General features: G+C 44.1%; 1 protein-coding gene across 1 annotated transcript in view; it reads left to right on the forward strand.

Moving 5' to 3' along the window:
* Window positions 1-623: 623 nt before the first annotated feature.
* LOC311109114 (V-set and transmembrane domain-containing protein 2A-like) overlaps window positions 624-16,879 on the forward strand; it is a gene marked incomplete at both ends in the record, with an annotated part of 30,258 nt that continues 14,002 nt past the window's right edge. Inside the window, 2 exons of the mRNA XM_084151924.1 lie at window positions 624-702; window positions 3,211-3,380. Coding sequence (XP_084008050.1) covers window positions 624-702; window positions 3,211-3,380 — 249 coding nt within the window. The remainder of the gene's footprint in view (window positions 703-3,210; window positions 3,381-16,879) is intronic.

A 16,879-nucleotide genomic window follows, 5' to 3' on the forward strand; every position in this document is an offset into this window, starting at 1 on the left:
TATGTAAATTCTTCATGCCACCATACCACTTCAGAATCAGATACCATTTTGATGAGGCTTTGAGTGACAACCCACCCAGTCTCTTTAATGATTTGGCATGTTTTGGTCGCTGAGAAAAGTGAGGAGGTATTTTTGCTCTCTTCTCACACAAATCTCTCACACATATCTGGTCATGAATGCTTACATTATTACTAGCTTTCGAAATCGTCTGTAGGCTACTCCTGCTGCTGTGCTTGATAATGACTCTATAATATTACATATTTTAAGAACTAGTGCAATTCGAAAGAATGTGGAAAACGGGCTTTGCAAAGTTGTAGAGGTGTGTACACCAAGCACGCAATAGGGAAACTGCACACTGACGTTGCATGAACAGCCACGTACCGAGAGCAGAGAACAGAGCCTATTATTTTACAACACCTTGTGCAGAGCGCAGTCACCAGTCTCTCTCTCTGCAAAGCTCGTGCCACCGCACAGAAACAACTTCAGGAGGCTTGCTATTGTTCCAGCATGTTACATATTCGCTATTCTGTGTCCACGCGTATCGGCCTGGCGACAGTTTAATTTGCTGAGCAATTTTTGAAGATCGTTTTTTTCCTCGGCTGATGTGACATTATCCATCTGTAATGATGTGGACCTCTCAGGACTTTATTGGATTAGTTTTGTTGTCTAGTTTATGTATACAATTTGGATTCTCCTTTGAAGGTAAGCAGAGACATATCGTCCTTCAACTATTTTATACATTCTAACCTCTCTGGACTTCTTCTGGGTTAAAAACAAAATAGGTCGCATTTGATTCATGTTAAAAGTGCGTATAACTTCGAGATGCAGACATTAAATAATGAATATTACGATTTAAATAAGTAACACATTTAACATAAGTACATACTTCTGGGCTATAAAGTAAATGCCTAGCTTTAACCAAATGTTGCCCAAATGAACAAAACGCAACTGTTGATTGCTTAAAAAATTCACCTGGATATGATTTAGTAGTTTGTAATATTATAATTAGTAGAACGTAAATGTTTGACTATCAGGCACAAGTTATTGTCTTTGCAAGATTAACTTTGAAGAAACACTGAGCGCGACATGTATTTAAAGTAACGGATATGCAGAAACAGTGTTGGAATGGCGGAGAGCGGGCAGTAGTTATTTTTCAGCACCATGGACGGGTTGACCCTGTTGACATACCAGTGAGAGTCTGGATCTGTCGCTTTGTGGTTTCTGTCTACCTTTGGATCTCACCACACTAAATCTGACACATTTGCACGTCTGCCTCGGTATTTTCACTGTCTCCCTAGCCTGTATCCCTTGAGAATTATCAGACAATTATTAATTTTTTTAAGCGTAGTGAGTGTTGCGGGGAAAGACTGTAGGCTACAGTTAACGGGAGTTATTGTGATGCTTAGCGTGTTTTCATGGATTAAACCAGTGTAACATTTTCCACACTTAAAAATATGTTCAGATAGGCTATGTACTATGGGCTATACTATACTGGTCTAATTCTAACTACACATTCATTTGCACATTCATTTGAATTATAGTTATTGTAGAGTGAATCTGGCAAATATTTGTTGAGGTTTAATCAAGTTTATCTCATATGTCCGTGCTTTGAGAAGGGGCTTTTATATGTTATAAGGCATCCTGTTATGATCAAGATGTGATACCGATCGTAGTGACAGTTCAGATCATATCTTTCACTAATTCGATTAACCTACACTTCCCTTACAAAATCGCATTTCCACATGTTAAATAACTGTTTGCACATGTTGAGTTTAAATTTCACGTGAAACCATATTTTCACATGCATTAAATGTAATTCACATTTTAACACCACCTTTTTCACATGTGAGAAAATAACATGTTTTCACCTTGTATGCAGTTTCACGTGAAAAACTTTCTATAATAATATAATATGCCATTTAGCAGACGCTTTTATCCAAAGCGACTTACAGTCATGGGTAAGCATGACTGTAAGTGAAAATGTAACTTTCACACCTTCAATTGCAAGTTCACATGTGAAAGTCACATTTCTAGTTTCACATGTAAGAAACATTCACATGTGGAATTGTGGTGGTGAAATAGTGTTATTCTTCTCACATGTTGAGAAGGTGGTGTTAACATGTTGCAGTAGCTATGTTATGTAATGTCATTCTGTAAAAAGGTCACTCAGCCTACATGAGTATAATAAATCAAGTGCATTAAAAAACATAATTTCTTACAGTATTTCTTATCCATCCATTCAGTGTTACTGCTGCAGCTGCACGCCTCTCTTCTTCATTTGTTGGTAAGGGACCATTGGAAGAAGCCCAGTGAAAAGAACAGAGAAGCTAGTGCTCAGTAAACTCAAGTTAATACACTGAAAACATAAATACATAATCTATACAGCTAAAAACAACAACGCGATGTCAAAACAAGTTGACTTTGAGGTTAAAGAAAGTGTGTTTATCAATTTAGCTGATTTTGCTAACTGTTACTTTGGACAAAATCAAGAAGTCAATGTTCTTGTAATGATGTTTGTATAAAGAAATATTAAATTACAGCTCAGTTTGAGCAAATTATGAAATAGAGAATGAATCATGATTAATCACAGGAAATCCTACTCGATAACATTTTTTTCATCGTTTGACAGCCCTGGTTGACATTAAAATGTGAAAATGCAGATGTGAAAGTGTAGCGGACACGAGTCGCTCGTGATCATGTGATGAGGTAGTCGAAGGTAGCGTTTTCCCTCGTGGTCTAGTGGTCAAGACGTCAGCTTCTCCTGTTGGAGACCTGGGTTCTAATCCTGCCAGTTACAAAAGCACATGTGACATTTATAATATCACATGTGAAGTGTTGGGACACGTGTCTTAGTTTGCGAAAAATCCATATGGGACTTCGAAATCCATATGGAATCCATATTTGTTCACATGTCTCCGAAAACCACGTGTCTGACTCTGTGAAAATATCTATATTTCCTTTACATGTGAAATCCTTCACGCGATTTGTTCCCACAGGTTTTTCAAGTGTTCATTTCCATAATTTTTTCATGCTTTTGTTGTTGTTGTTGTAAGGCTTTATTTACTCAACTACCATGTGTTGAAAGAAGTGCCTTACAAGTTTGTTAGGTTTTATATTGTATGTTTGTTATACGTAGGCTATAGTTGTGGAGGGAAAGGCCTATGTCCATGGACCGACAGCGATTATACTGATTGTTTCTCTATGTTTCAGGAAAGTTTACGGATATCCCCTCCAATCTAACTGTAAAAGAAGGTCAAAACATTGAAATGGCATGCGCCTTCCAGAGTGGAACCACGTCAGTTTACTTGGAGATTCAGTGGTGGTTCATAAGAGCACCAGAAGAACGCAGCAACAGCGAGGAAGATGACGATGACGAAGAGGTAAAGAAAGGGGGGGAAAAAGCACAGGATTTTTCCATTCTATAAAATATGACGTCTTGCCCCTGCACATTGCAATCATGGCTGCATAGTGGCGCAGTTTCGTATAATCCCATTCCGCACAGACACCTCAGTGAATTCTCGCATGATTGGATTATCATTACCAAGAGCATAGCTCCCATAGCCGTTACAATCCCTAGATTAACCTGTAAGACTCACTGTAATCAACTTTGATAACAGATTGCCACGACATTGCAGTGGTAAAATAACACTGGTCTGTTTAATCTCAGCCTGTCTTCGCCAAGTGGATTTAACCCAGGGCTAATTTAAGTGACTTGGATATGTAGTCTTGAGGTATGTAGGGCCATTCTGCCAGAGTTAAGGGAACTGATGGTCATTTATCATTGTAGGACCCTCAGAGTCCATGCAGGAAAAAAAGCTTTGCTGACACATTCTTGCAAATTGGCTCATTATAGAAGCCTGAACAGTGTACCGAGACCCTCCTCGACTGGCATTTGTAATGTAGTTCTACACTGGATAGCTCCTTATGACAGCTTCTCCTTGCAAATAATGATCAGTTACTTTGTGTCTGTGTGTTATTTTGCTCCCTCTATTGAAATGGCTGCTACATTTTAGGGGAGTTTGTCAGTTTGTCATCACTGACATCAAACAGGGAAATGTTTCCTTTGTTAAATGATCATCTTCCTCGCAGTGAAACCACAATGCAGAGACAGAGGCCTTGTTCTTGGATATCCACATAGCTTTAAAACAGTTATTACTTCTCCATTGTTGTCACCCCATCATGCTAGAACTGCCAAGGCTTTGATCCGTTTGGTCCATCACACTATCTGAATGAGCTATTGATGCACACCACACCACACCACACCACACCATTGTCGCTCATATGATCTAGTGTTATTTTCATGGCATTTGTTTGAAATGACAAGCAGTGATTTTGTCCTGAGAGGAAAGGGTTTTGACAAAAACAAGCAGAGGTGTCGTGAGGAGGACTAAAAAAAAGATGCTGCAGAAAACAGTAGAGCTGAGAAAAAGAGTGGAATATAATTCAAAGTGAAACAGCTGCATAGTCCAGTACATGACAACAACACAACAACTGAATCCCACTTAGGATTCAAAGTGAAACAGCTGCATAGTCCAGTACATGACAACAACACAACAACTGAATCCCACTTAGGATTCAAAGTGAAACAGCTGCATAGTCCAGTACATGACAACAACACAACAACTGAATCCCACTTAGGATTCAAAGTGAAACAGCTGCATAGTCCAGTACATGACAACAACACAACAACTGAATCCCACTTAGGATTCAAAGTGAAACAGCTGCATAGTCCAGTACATGACAACAACACAACAACTGAATCCCACTTTGAAGGGCGATCACGTCCACTGTATCAAAGCGGCATCACAATGTTCGTTCTGTAGCTGTCTGTGAGACACAGTCCCAATGACACTATCACGTGTAGTGGTTGACGGTGCTGGAAACTCTCTGCTTTGTTTGACTGGGCTAAAATGGTGGTCTACCCCTCTACTCATGCTGAAGAGGGGATTCATCTCTCCGCAAGGCTGGATCTATGGCTATCTGGTTAATCCACACTTCCGCAGAGTAAATCTTTACAATCCCCTTCGCTAGTAATTGTATTTGGTGTGTGTTTAAGGGTTGATATAAGTAAAGGAAAACGGGATTTCTCTCTCAAGGTAGCTGTCGCGTCTTCCTGGGTCATTGAAAAAGCCTAAACCCATTGATTGCCGTTGTGTGCCACGGCCTCTCTCAACGAGATAAGATAGTTTCTGTTTTCCTCTCTGTTGAAGACGAAGTGTGAAAGTCACAGATGCGCAGAACGTGTCCTCAGTGAAGACCTGTCAATTTATCAGGTTTGGATCAAGGAACAACAGGTCTTTGTATTCTAATAATAGTAATATGAATCATTTTGGAATGGCTTTGATTAGAATGAGTTTAGACCATCTAATGAAAGCATTTATTTACTGTTTCAGCAGGAAATATCCAATCCATAGCTGTACTCCAGCCTCTTGAGCTGAAGCTACCAACTCCTTCACCGGTCCTCGCTCCTACTGCCCCATGAGTCGTGTACCCTGTCTGGCCCTCGATCCTACTGCCCCATGAGCATTGTACCCTTTCTGGCCCTCCCCCCTACTTCCCCAGGAGCCTTGTACCCTGTCTGGCCCTCGATCCTACTGCCCCAGGAGCCTTGTACCCTGTCTGGTCCTCCCTCCTACTGCCCCATGAGACTTGTACCCTGTCTGGTCCTCTCTCCTACTGCCCCATAAGCCTTGTACCCTGTCTGGTCCTCCCTCCTACTGCCCCATAAGCCTTGTACCCTGTCTGGCCCTCCCCCCTACTTCCCCAGGAGCCTTGTACCCTGTCTGGCCCTCGATCCTACTGCCCCAGGAGCCTTGTACCCTGTCTGGTCCTCCCTCCTACTGCCCCATGAGACTTGTACCCTGTCTGGTCCTCTCTCCTACTGCCCCATAAGCCTTGTACCCTGTCTGGTCCTCCCTCCTACTGCCCCATAAGCCTTGTACCCTGTCTGGCCCTCCCCCCTACTTCCCCAGGAGCCTTGTACCCTGTCTGGTCCTCCCTCCTACTGCCCCATAAGCCTTGTACCCTGTCTGGTCCTCCCTCCTACTGCCCCATAAGCCTTGTACCCTGTCTGGTCCTCCCTCCTACTGCCCCATAAGCCTTGTACCCTGTCTGGCCCTCCCCCCTACTTCCCCAGGAGCCTTGTACCTTGTCTGGTCCTCCCTCCTACTGCCCCATCAGCCTTGTACCCTGTCTGGCCAAAATACACTACATTGCCAAACGTATGTGGACACCTGCTCGTCGAACATCTCATTCTAAAATCATGGGCATTAATATGGAGTTGGTCCCTCCCTTTGCTGCTATAACAGCCTCCACTCTTCTGGAAAGGCGTTCCACTAGATGTTGGAACATTGCTGCGGGGACTTGCTTCCATTCAGCCACAAGAGCATTAGTGAGGTCGGGCACTGATGTTGGGTGATGAGGCCTGGCTCGCAGTCGGCATTCCAATTCATCCCAAAGGTGTTCGATGGAGTTGAGGTCAGGGCTCTGTGCAGGCCAGTCAAGTTCTTGCACAACGATCTCGACATACCATTTTTGTATGGACCTCGCTTTGCGCACGGGGGCATTGTCATGCTGAAACAGGAAAGAGCCTTCCCCAAACTGTTGCTACAAAGTTGGAAGCACAGAATCATCTAGAATGTCATTGTATGCTGTATCGTTAAGATTTCCCTTCACTGGAACTAAGGGGCCTAGCCCGAACCATGAAAAACAGCCCCAGACCATTATTCCTCCTCCGCCAAACTTTACAGATGGCAATATGCATTCGGGCAGGTAGCGTTCTCCTGGCATCCGCCAAACCCAGATTCTTATGTTGGACTGCCAGATGGTGAAGTGTGATTCATCACTCCAGAGAACGCATTTCCTCTGCTCCAAAGTCCAATGGCGGTGAGCTTTACACCACTCCAGCCAATGCTTGGCATTGCGCATGGTGATCTTAGGCTTGTGTGCTGCTGTTCGGCCATGGATACCCATTTCATGAAGCTCTCGACGAACAGTTATTGGGCTGACGTTGCTTCCACAGGCAGTTTGGACCTCGGTAGTGAGTGTTGTAACCGAGGACAAACGATTTTTACGTGCTACGCGTTTCAGCACTCGACGGTCCCGTTCTGTGAGCTTGTGTGGCCTACCACTTCGCGGCTGAGCCGTTGTTGTTCCTAGACGTTTCCACTTCACAATAACAGCACTTACAGTTGACTGGGGCAGCTCTAGCAGGGCAGAGATTTTACGAACTGAATTGTTGGAAAGATGGAATCCTATGACAGTGCCTCGTTGAAAGTCACTGAGCTCTTCAGTAAGGCCATTTGACTGCCAGTGTTTGTCTATGGAGATTGCATGGCTGTGTGCTCGATTTTATACACCTGTCAGCAACGCGTTTGGGTGAAATAGTCGAATCCACTAATTTGAAGGCGAGTCCACATACTTTTGGCCATGTGTAATAACATTCAGAATCAATACAATGCACAGCCTCCCATCGACTGCGGTCTCATTAAGCGACAGACACACAGTTGTAATGGATGGAATGTTTCCAGGATCACATGACCACGATGTCAGTGGTGGGGAACAGGTAGTATAGTAAAGTAATTATTCGGTGAGTGCTTATATTTGTCCAATTTCAAATGTGTTTTCTTGCATATTCTAACTCCCCCTTGAAAATGGGGTCATGACCAGCCATTATCAGTTTCACCTGCGGAGCAACTAGGACGAAGCGCTTTGCATAAGGACACACCAGGGATTCAAACTAACGACCTTCCGGTTACTGGCCCAACGCTCTAACCGCTAGACTATCTGCAGGCCCTTGTTCACGTAGATCAGGTCCTGCTTTCCATACGCTTGTCTTTTTCCCTGCTATTTCCACCTAATGGTCAACCCTTATTACAGTGTGTCAATAACATTACTGATTTCTCATGTTGAATGACTCAGTTATTGAGTCAATACATTTTAAAGGGAAGCTTGATGATATAGAGGTGGGTGAGAGAACATGGAGATGTTCTGGAGCGATAAGGATGCAATGGCTCTTGGGAAATAACAAGCTAAATAGCTAAGTATTATCATTATTGGACCAATCAGTCAATGATGAGGGCCCATTGCAGGGAATCATTGCAAAATGTCCTCCAAAAAAAATTAATCGAAACAGATGCCCACAGCACCAGGTGGCTTTCAACACAGAGTTCCGTTAGATACTTATCCTCGTGGCTGGTGTGGTCCCAATAGGTGTTGGAAAGCTGATAGATGTCGTGGATTGCAGATAGAATCTGAATTGAGGTGGTCTGAAGTGGTGTGCGGTCATTTGAACAGAGCCATCTGTATGCGTCCCATGTGCCGCATTCTATCCAGTGTCACTGACAACAGCTAAATCAACACAAAGTTCTTCTGTGGCAGTTAATTGATGGTTGTAAATATATTACTTTGACTAATACCTTTGTGAAAGATGTTGAATAAGGGGGGGGGGGGGGGGGGGTGTTTTTCTTTATGAGGTTTTTCTTCACTTCAGACCTTGGATGAACGTTGCCTCTCCTTTCTCTGCTTCAACAGGACGTTCCTGTCAAATACTTTGCTACAAATCTTGTACTTTAATAATTTCCTCTCAGCGCTTTTTTGTCAACATGACACATTTTATCTTTCACTCGGGGCCCCATTGGGAGGGTCTTGCGAGCCACTGGGGGGGGGGGGGGGGGCACAGTAACTAACTAGTATGACAGACAGTCCAAGAGTGTGAGGATTTCTCTTGTGTAAACCTGCCATGTGTTAGGCCAGATGACTTAGACCAGCTGGAGGAGGTAGCGGATCTCGTTTCCCTGCAGAAACTCAGTGCTCATATCAAGGGTTAGGGTTATTGAGTGCTCTGTCCGATGCTTGCATGACCCTGACCAGCGTCCAAAGGGCTTTGATCCAAAGACGCCAAACAGAGGTCGATCTCGTTTCCCTGCAGAAACTCAGTGCTCATATCAAGGGTTAGGGTTATTGAGTGCTCTATCCAATGCTTGCATGACCCTGACCAGCGTCCAAAGGGCTTTGATCCAAAAGACGCCAAACAGAGGTCGATTTGTAGGAAGGAATATGATTAAGACAGGCTTGCAGAGCAGCACCGAGAGGGATGTCTCCTTGCTTTATGCCCATATTTGGTCAGAAAGGAGAACTGCAATTCTCCAGGCATGAGGCACCTCTGACTGAACATGAGCTGGAGAGGAGGCGTCGCCTGGCATGCACAGCAGCATCCTCCAATTCAATGTACTGGATCAAAACAGATTCTCATTTTTTTGGAAGACATTGGGCGTAGTCAGAGAATGACTAGCAACTCAACGGGACACGAAAGGGAAGAGGGAAAACATTTTTGGCTGCAGGTGTATTCATGTGTACATTCTGTGTTTCTGTGTGTGTGTGTTTGTGTGTGTGTGTGTTTGTGTGTGTGCACTCATACGTGACTAACTGATGTTGTTGAGCCGACATGACAAGTGACACAAAATTGCAAGCGTCAGTACAACACACATAGTTCAAGAGACAACACAAACACCTTTTTCCTTTTGAGTTCCAGAGATAATTTATCTGACAAAGACAGAACCCCTGCAGTTATGTGACATTCTGCTTGTGACCCCTATGGCCATTAGAAACATCAGCAACACTCAAGCGCTATTTCTCCCAAGATCCAGATTGTCGACAGTGATGGAAAGCACAGGCAGGAAAGGGCTTATATGTATCGCATAGGGAAGGGAAATTAAACATGGATTTAGATGATTGGCGGCCCAGGATGCTGGGTTCCAGCGAGGATTACAGGGAGAAGGCAGAGATGGAGGTGTAAAGTTATATAGGCTCCAGAACTGCAGTGTGACAGAATCACAATGAGAATCGATGCGAGGAGATGTGTATTTTTCCACTGTATGGATCAATACTAAAGCAAGTTTCGTACTTTAAGATCCTTCTGATATGATATACCGTGTGTTTTCAAATGGCTAGTTCTGTACTTTCAAATGGATTTCAAAATGACATCTTGATATACACTGAGTGTACCAAATATTAAGAACAGCTTTGTAATATTGACTTGCACACCCCAGCCTCAATTCATCGGGGCATGGACTCTACAAGGTGTCAAAAGCGTTCCACAGGGATGCTGGCCCATGTTGACTTCAACGCTTCCCAAAGTTGTGTCAAGTTGGCTGGATGTCCATTGGGTGGTGGACCATTCTTGATACACACGGGAAACTGTTGAGCGTGAAATACCCAGCAGCGTTGCAGTTCTTGACACAAACCTGTGCGCCTGGCACCTACTACCATAACCAGTTCAAAGGCACTTAAATATTTTGTCTTGCCCATTCACCGTCTGAATGGTACACATACACAATCCATGTCTCAATTGTCTGAAGGCTTAAAAATCATTATTTAACCTCCACAGGATCGGTGTCCCGCATACGGGACGGTTGAGCTAACATGCGCTAATGTGATTAGCATGACTGTTGTAAGCAACAGCCAACTTTCCATGACATAGACATGTCTTATATTGGCAGAAAGCTTAAATTCTTGTTAATCTAACTGCACTTTCCAATTTACAGTAGCTATTACAGTGGAAGAATACCATGCTATTGTTTGAGGAGAGTGCACAACAACAAAAAACGTATCACGGCAACTGGTTTGATACATTCACCTCTGAAGGTAAATAATGTAGTTACATTCAGTAATCTTGCACTGATTTTTCATCCTAAGGGTACTTGAAAATATATAAATTGACCAATTCGGCACATTTGGGCAGACTTGATACAAAATAGTCCAGTATTGCAATGCTTCACTGGTTCAATCTGAAACGTTTTACACCCACTGCTGCCATCTAGTGGCCATCATCTAAATTGCGCCTAAACTGCAATATTATATTGTGGCCTTTCTCTTGCATTTCAAAGATGATGGAACCATTTTTTTTTTTTTGAAAATGCATGTTTTTTTGGTTTGTATTATATTTTACCAGATCTAATGTGTTATATTCTCCTACATTATTTTCACATTTCCACAAACTTCAAAGTGTTTCCTTTCAAATGGTATCAAGAATATGCATATCCTTGCTTCAGGTCCTGAGCTACAGGCAGTTAGATTTGGGTATGTCATTTTAGGCGAAAATTGAAAAAAAGGGTCCGATCCTTAAGAGGTTAACCTGTCTCCTACCCTTCATCTGCACTGATTGAAATGGATTTAACAAGTGACATCAATAAGGGATCATAGGTTTCACCTGGATTCACCTGGTCAGTCTGTCATGGAAAGAGCAGGTGTTCCTAATGTTTTGTACGCTCCCCAAGGGCAAAATGCTTGAAAAAAAATGTCTGTCACATTTTCTTCTGCCGGTCTTTATTGTAGCTTTTAAGAATATTTATTCTTATTATTGTACTGATGACATGATATGTAGGCGTAGGCCTTAACATTGTTAAACATACATTGAACCTTGTAATTTATGGATTAAACACACACCAAACTAACTTAGGACATAAAAAGATTGCTGGAGTAATATATTTAAAGTCTCGTGGAGCACTTCTAAGAATCGTATTGAATTTAATTATGTAGATTACACGCTGAGCAGTAGCCTATAACAACCGGCGGTTGTAGGCACATGACTTAAATGTATTTGTTACCTCGTGCCGAGTGAAAAATCTAAATGGATTAGCCCAAATTTCACGAAGTACATTATTGTAATGACATTATTGGGGAAGGTATTAATCATGGGCCTTTCCACAGTGGGAGATCTAAAATAGTGTTAATAACGATTGGTGGGAGGCTGGAGTGAAGAGTTAAGTAAGGGTAAGGGCCCCTCTGAGTGACGTTCCAGGATCAGTTTGTCCTTTTAGATTATAAAGAGTCCGATAACATTCACAGAGGTCCTAGATCAGCCCTCCTACTCTGAGATGCTTCAGGAATACGGCCCCAGCAGTTCTCCCCTACTGAGAGACTGCTGGGCTGGCTGCTCCACTACTGTGATGGGATAAATTAAGAGCCCATTGTGGAGCTTTCCAGATGAATCTCGTGGACGTCCCGACACAAGCGTCAAATAGGTGAGTGTCTGCGTATAAAAAGAGGCTGATTAGATTAAACGTGACCAATCCCCTTGATGTGTGGGATGACATTGACCTTGCCGCTGTGTCAGCCTCCCTCTGCAACACTCCTAGACCTATCTCTCTCTCTCTCTCTGTCTTCAAATGAACCTGGAGGGAGGGAGGGAGGGAGCAGGGAGGGATGGAGGGAGAGAAATAGAGAGGGAGAGAAGAGAGGGAGTGAGGGAGAGAAAGAGAGAGAGGGAGGGAAGCAGGGAGAGAGAGAGCGAGAGAAAGAGAGAGCGAGGGAGAGAGGGAGGGAGGGAGAGAGAGAGAGAGAGAGAGAGAGAGAGAGAGAGAGAGAGAGAGAGAGAGAGAGAGAGAGAGAGAGAGAGAGAGAGAGAGAGAGAGAGAGAGAGAGAGGGAGAGGGAGAGAGAGAGAGAGAGGGAGAGAGAGAGAGAGGGCTCCTATATTCTGCATTAATGCAGCTGTCACACAGTTTTGATTCAGTGCATTGATTCTGCCTTTAATTGCTTAGTAGATATTGGTTTGGGGGATATCACAGTAATGTATGGTCCGGCAGAACAGTATGGCACTGATCACACTGTGATATGTAATCATTGTGTCCTTTTGTGATGAACAGGAAACGTCCAAGAGAATAGATACTTAGCTGAGCTTGGACTGGAGGGTTACACAGGTCAAAACTCAACCCACATCCCCTCTGACAGTCCCTCCACCTTGACTGAACTGTGCTGCTATGCACCTGTAACCACGCTGCCAACCAGGTTACCAATGTAAATGTAGTCAGAAACCGCCTGGAAGAAACAGCAGTTAGCCGTTATGAGCTTCTTGCTTAACAGTTGGACTCATATTGAGTGCAATTTTCCATGGTGCCTTTGGAGATGAGCGAGCAACAAGAGTTTGGAATTAAGCGCCTAATTAGGACTCCCAGGGAAAATGTATTTACATGACGGATTATCTACATTTCCACTTCTGCGACCGAGACACCCCGCCACTTTTGATATCAAGCATTTCAAGGGTACCCGGCCTCGTTTTGTGACACGCGTTTTAAGTCTGACAGAGAAAAAGGCAAAGGACAATATTCAGCAGAAAAAGTTTCTCCTTCGCAGTGATGGAACTTAACCGTGGTGGAAAAAGTGCCCAATTTCATACTTGAGTAAAAGTAAAGATACCTTAATAGAAAATGACTCAAGTAAAAGTGAAAGACCACCCAGTAAAATACTACTTGAGTAAAAGTCTAAAAGTATTTGGTTTTAATTATACTTAAAGAAAAATTCCACCCAAAAACTATATTTTGGTGTTTGTTTCACCAGCAGGACAGAACAGCTACGTCTGGTAAGACGAGGGGTGGGGGTGTGTGTCCATTTGTCAATAACAGCTGGTGCGCAATGTTTAATATTAAGGAAGTCTCAAGATATTGCTCGCCTGAGGTAAAGTACCTCATGATAAACTGTAGACCACACTATCTACCAAGAGAGTTTTCATCTATATTTTTCGTAGCCGTCTATTTACCACCACAAACCGATGCTGGCACTAAGATCGCACTCAACGAGCTGTATTATGCCATAAGCAAACAAGAGAATGCTCATCCAGAAGCGGCGCTCCTAGTGGCTGGGCACTTTAATGCAGGCAAACTTAAATCCGTTTTCCCTCATTTCTACCAGCATGTCACATGTGCACCTTGACTCCACACACAAGGCTCTCCCTCGCCCTCATCAATAAGTGCATCGACGAAATCGTCCCCACAGTCACCGTACGTACATATCCCAACCAGAAGCCATGGATTACAGGCAACATCCGCACCGAGCTAAAGGCTAGAGCTGCCGCTTTCAAGGAGTGGGAAACTAATTCGTACGCTTATAAGAAATCCCGCAATGCCCTCAGACTAACCATCAAACAGGCAAAGCGTCAATACAGGACTAAGATTGAATCCTAATACACTGGCTCTGACGCTCGTCGGATGTGGCAGGGATTGCAAACTATTACGGACTACAAAGGGAAGCCCAGCCGCGAGCTGCCCAGTGACGCGAGCCTTCCAGATGAGCTAAATGCCTTTTATGCTCGCATCGAGGCAAGCAACACTGAGGCATGTATGAGAGCACCAGCTGTTCCGGACGACTGTGTGATCATGGTCTCCGTAGACGATGTGAGCAAGACCTTTAAACTCTTAAGGATCGGACCCTTTTTTTCAATTTTCTTCTAAAATGACATACTCAAATCTAACAGCCTGTAGCTCAGGACCTGAAGAAAGGTTATGCATATTCTTGATTCCAATTGAAAGGAAACACTTTTGAAGTTTGTGGAAATGTGAAAAAAATGTAGGAGAATATAACACATTAGATCTGGTAAAAGATAATACAAACCAAAAAACATGCGTTTTCTATTTATTTTTTTGTTCCATCGTCTTTGAAATGCAAGAGCAAGGCCACAATATAATATTGCAGTGTAGGCACAATGTATATTTTGGCCACTAGATGGCAGCAATGTGTGTGTAAAGTTTCAGATTGATCCAGTGAAGCATTGCAGTACTGGACTATTTTGTATCTGTGGGACCCTTAGGATGAGGAATCAGAGCAATATTACTGAATGTAAGTACACTATTTATCTTCAGAGGTGAAGGTATCAAACCGGTTGCCATGATAAGTTTTAAGTTGTTGTGCACTCTCCTCAAACAATAGCATGGTATTTTTCACTGTAATAGCTACTGTAAATTGGACAGTTCAGTTTGATTAACAGGAATTTAAGCTTTCTGCCCATATAAGACATGTCTATGTCCTGGAAAGTTTGCTGTTACTTACAACATTCATGCTAATCACATTAGAGCACGTTAGCTCAAGAGTCCCATATACGGGACACCGATCCAGCAGAGGTTAAACAGGTCAACATTCACAAGGCCGCAGGGCCAGATGGATTACCAGGATGTGTACTCAGAGTATGCACGGACCAACTGGCAAGTGTCTTCACTGACATTTTCAACCTCTCCCTGACTGAGTCTGTAATACCTAAATGTTTCATGCAGACCACCATAGTTCCTGTGCCCAAGAAAGCGAAGGTATCCTGCCTAAATGACTACTGCCACGTAGCACTCAGTAGCCATGAAGTGCTTTGAAAGGCTGGTCATGGCTCACATCAACACCATCATCCCGGAAACCCTAGACCCACTCCAATTCGCATACCGTCCCAACAGATCCACAGATGACGCAACTCAATCTCAATCACACTCCACACTGCCCTTTCCCAACTGGACAAAAGGAACACCTATGTGAGAATGCTGTTCATTGACTACAGATCAGCGTTCAACACCATAGTGCCCACAAAGCTCATTACTAAGCTAAGGACCCTGGGGCTAAACACCTCCCACTGCAACTGGATCCTGACGGGCCGCCCCCAGGTGGTAAGGGTAGCCAACAACACATCTGCCAAGCGGACTCTCCACACAGGGGCCCCTCAGGATTGCGTGCTTAGTCCCCTCCTGTACTCCCTGTTCACCCACGACTTCGTGGCCAAGCACGACTACAACACCATCATTCTGTTTGCTGACGACACAACAATGGTAGCCCTGATCACAGACAACGATGAGACAGCCTATAGCAAGAAGATGAGAGACCTGGCAGTGTGTTGCCAGGATAACAACCTCTCCCTCAATGTGAGCAAGACAAAGGAGCTGATCAAGGTCTACAGGAAAAGGCGGGCCGAACACGCCCACATTCACATCAACAGGGCTGTAGTGGAGCGAGTCGAGAGTTTCAAGTTTCTTGATGTCCACATCACCAACAAACTATCACGACAACACGCTTTCCCCCTCAAAAGACTGAAAAGATTTGGCATGGGCCCCAGATCCTCAAAATGTTCTACAGCTGCACCATCGAGAGCATCCTGACCGGTTGCATCACCACCTGGTATGGAAATCGGCCATAAGGTGCTACAGAGGGTAGTGCGTACGGCCCAGTACATCACTGGGGCCAAGCTTCCTGCCATCCAAGACATTAATACTAGGCGTGTCAGAGGAAGGCCCAAACATTTTAAAAATACTCCAGTCACCAAAGTCATAGACTGTTCTCTCTGCTACCGCACGGCAAGCGGTACCGGAGCGCCAAGTCTAGGTCCAAAAGACTCCTTAACAGCTTCACCCCCAAGCCATAAGACTGCTGAACAATTAATCAAATGGCCACCCAGACTATTTACTTTGATCCCCCCCCCCCTTTTGTTTTTACACTGCTGCTACTCGCTGTTTATTATCTATGCATAGTCACTTTACCCCTACCTACATGTACAAATTACCTCGACTAACCTGTATCCCCGCACATTGACTCGGTACCGGTACCCCCTGTATGTTGCCTCATTATTGTTATTTTATTGTGTTACCTGTGAACAGGCCGTGGCTCGGGTGGTTGATGTCCTTGATTATCTTTTTGGCCTTTCTGTGACATCGGGTGCTGTAGGTGTCCTGGAGGGTAGGCAGTGTGCCCCTGGTGATGCGTTGGGCAGACCGCACTACGCTCTGGAGAGCCCTGCGGTTGCAGGCGGTGATACAGCCCCACAGGATGCTTTCAATTGTGCGTCTGTAAAAGTTTGTGAGGGTCTTATAGGCCAAGCCAAATTCCTTCAGCCTCCTGAGGTTGAAGAGGCGCTGTTGCGCCTTCTTCACCACACTGTCTGTGTGGGTGGACCATTTCAGATTGTCAGTGATGTGTACGCCGAGGAACTTGAAGCTTTCCACCTTCTCCACTGCGGTCCCGTCGATGTGGATAGGGGCGTGCTCCTCTGCTGTTTCCTGAAGTTCACGATCAGCTCCTTCGTTTTCTTGAAGGTTGAGGGAGAGGTTATTTTTCTGGCACCACTCCGCCAACGCCCT

Source organism: Coregonus lavaretus (genome assembly GCF_964263955.1).
Source record: "Coregonus lavaretus genome assembly, chromosome: 34".
NCBI lineage: Eukaryota > Metazoa > Chordata > Actinopteri > Salmoniformes > Salmonidae > Coregonus > Coregonus lavaretus.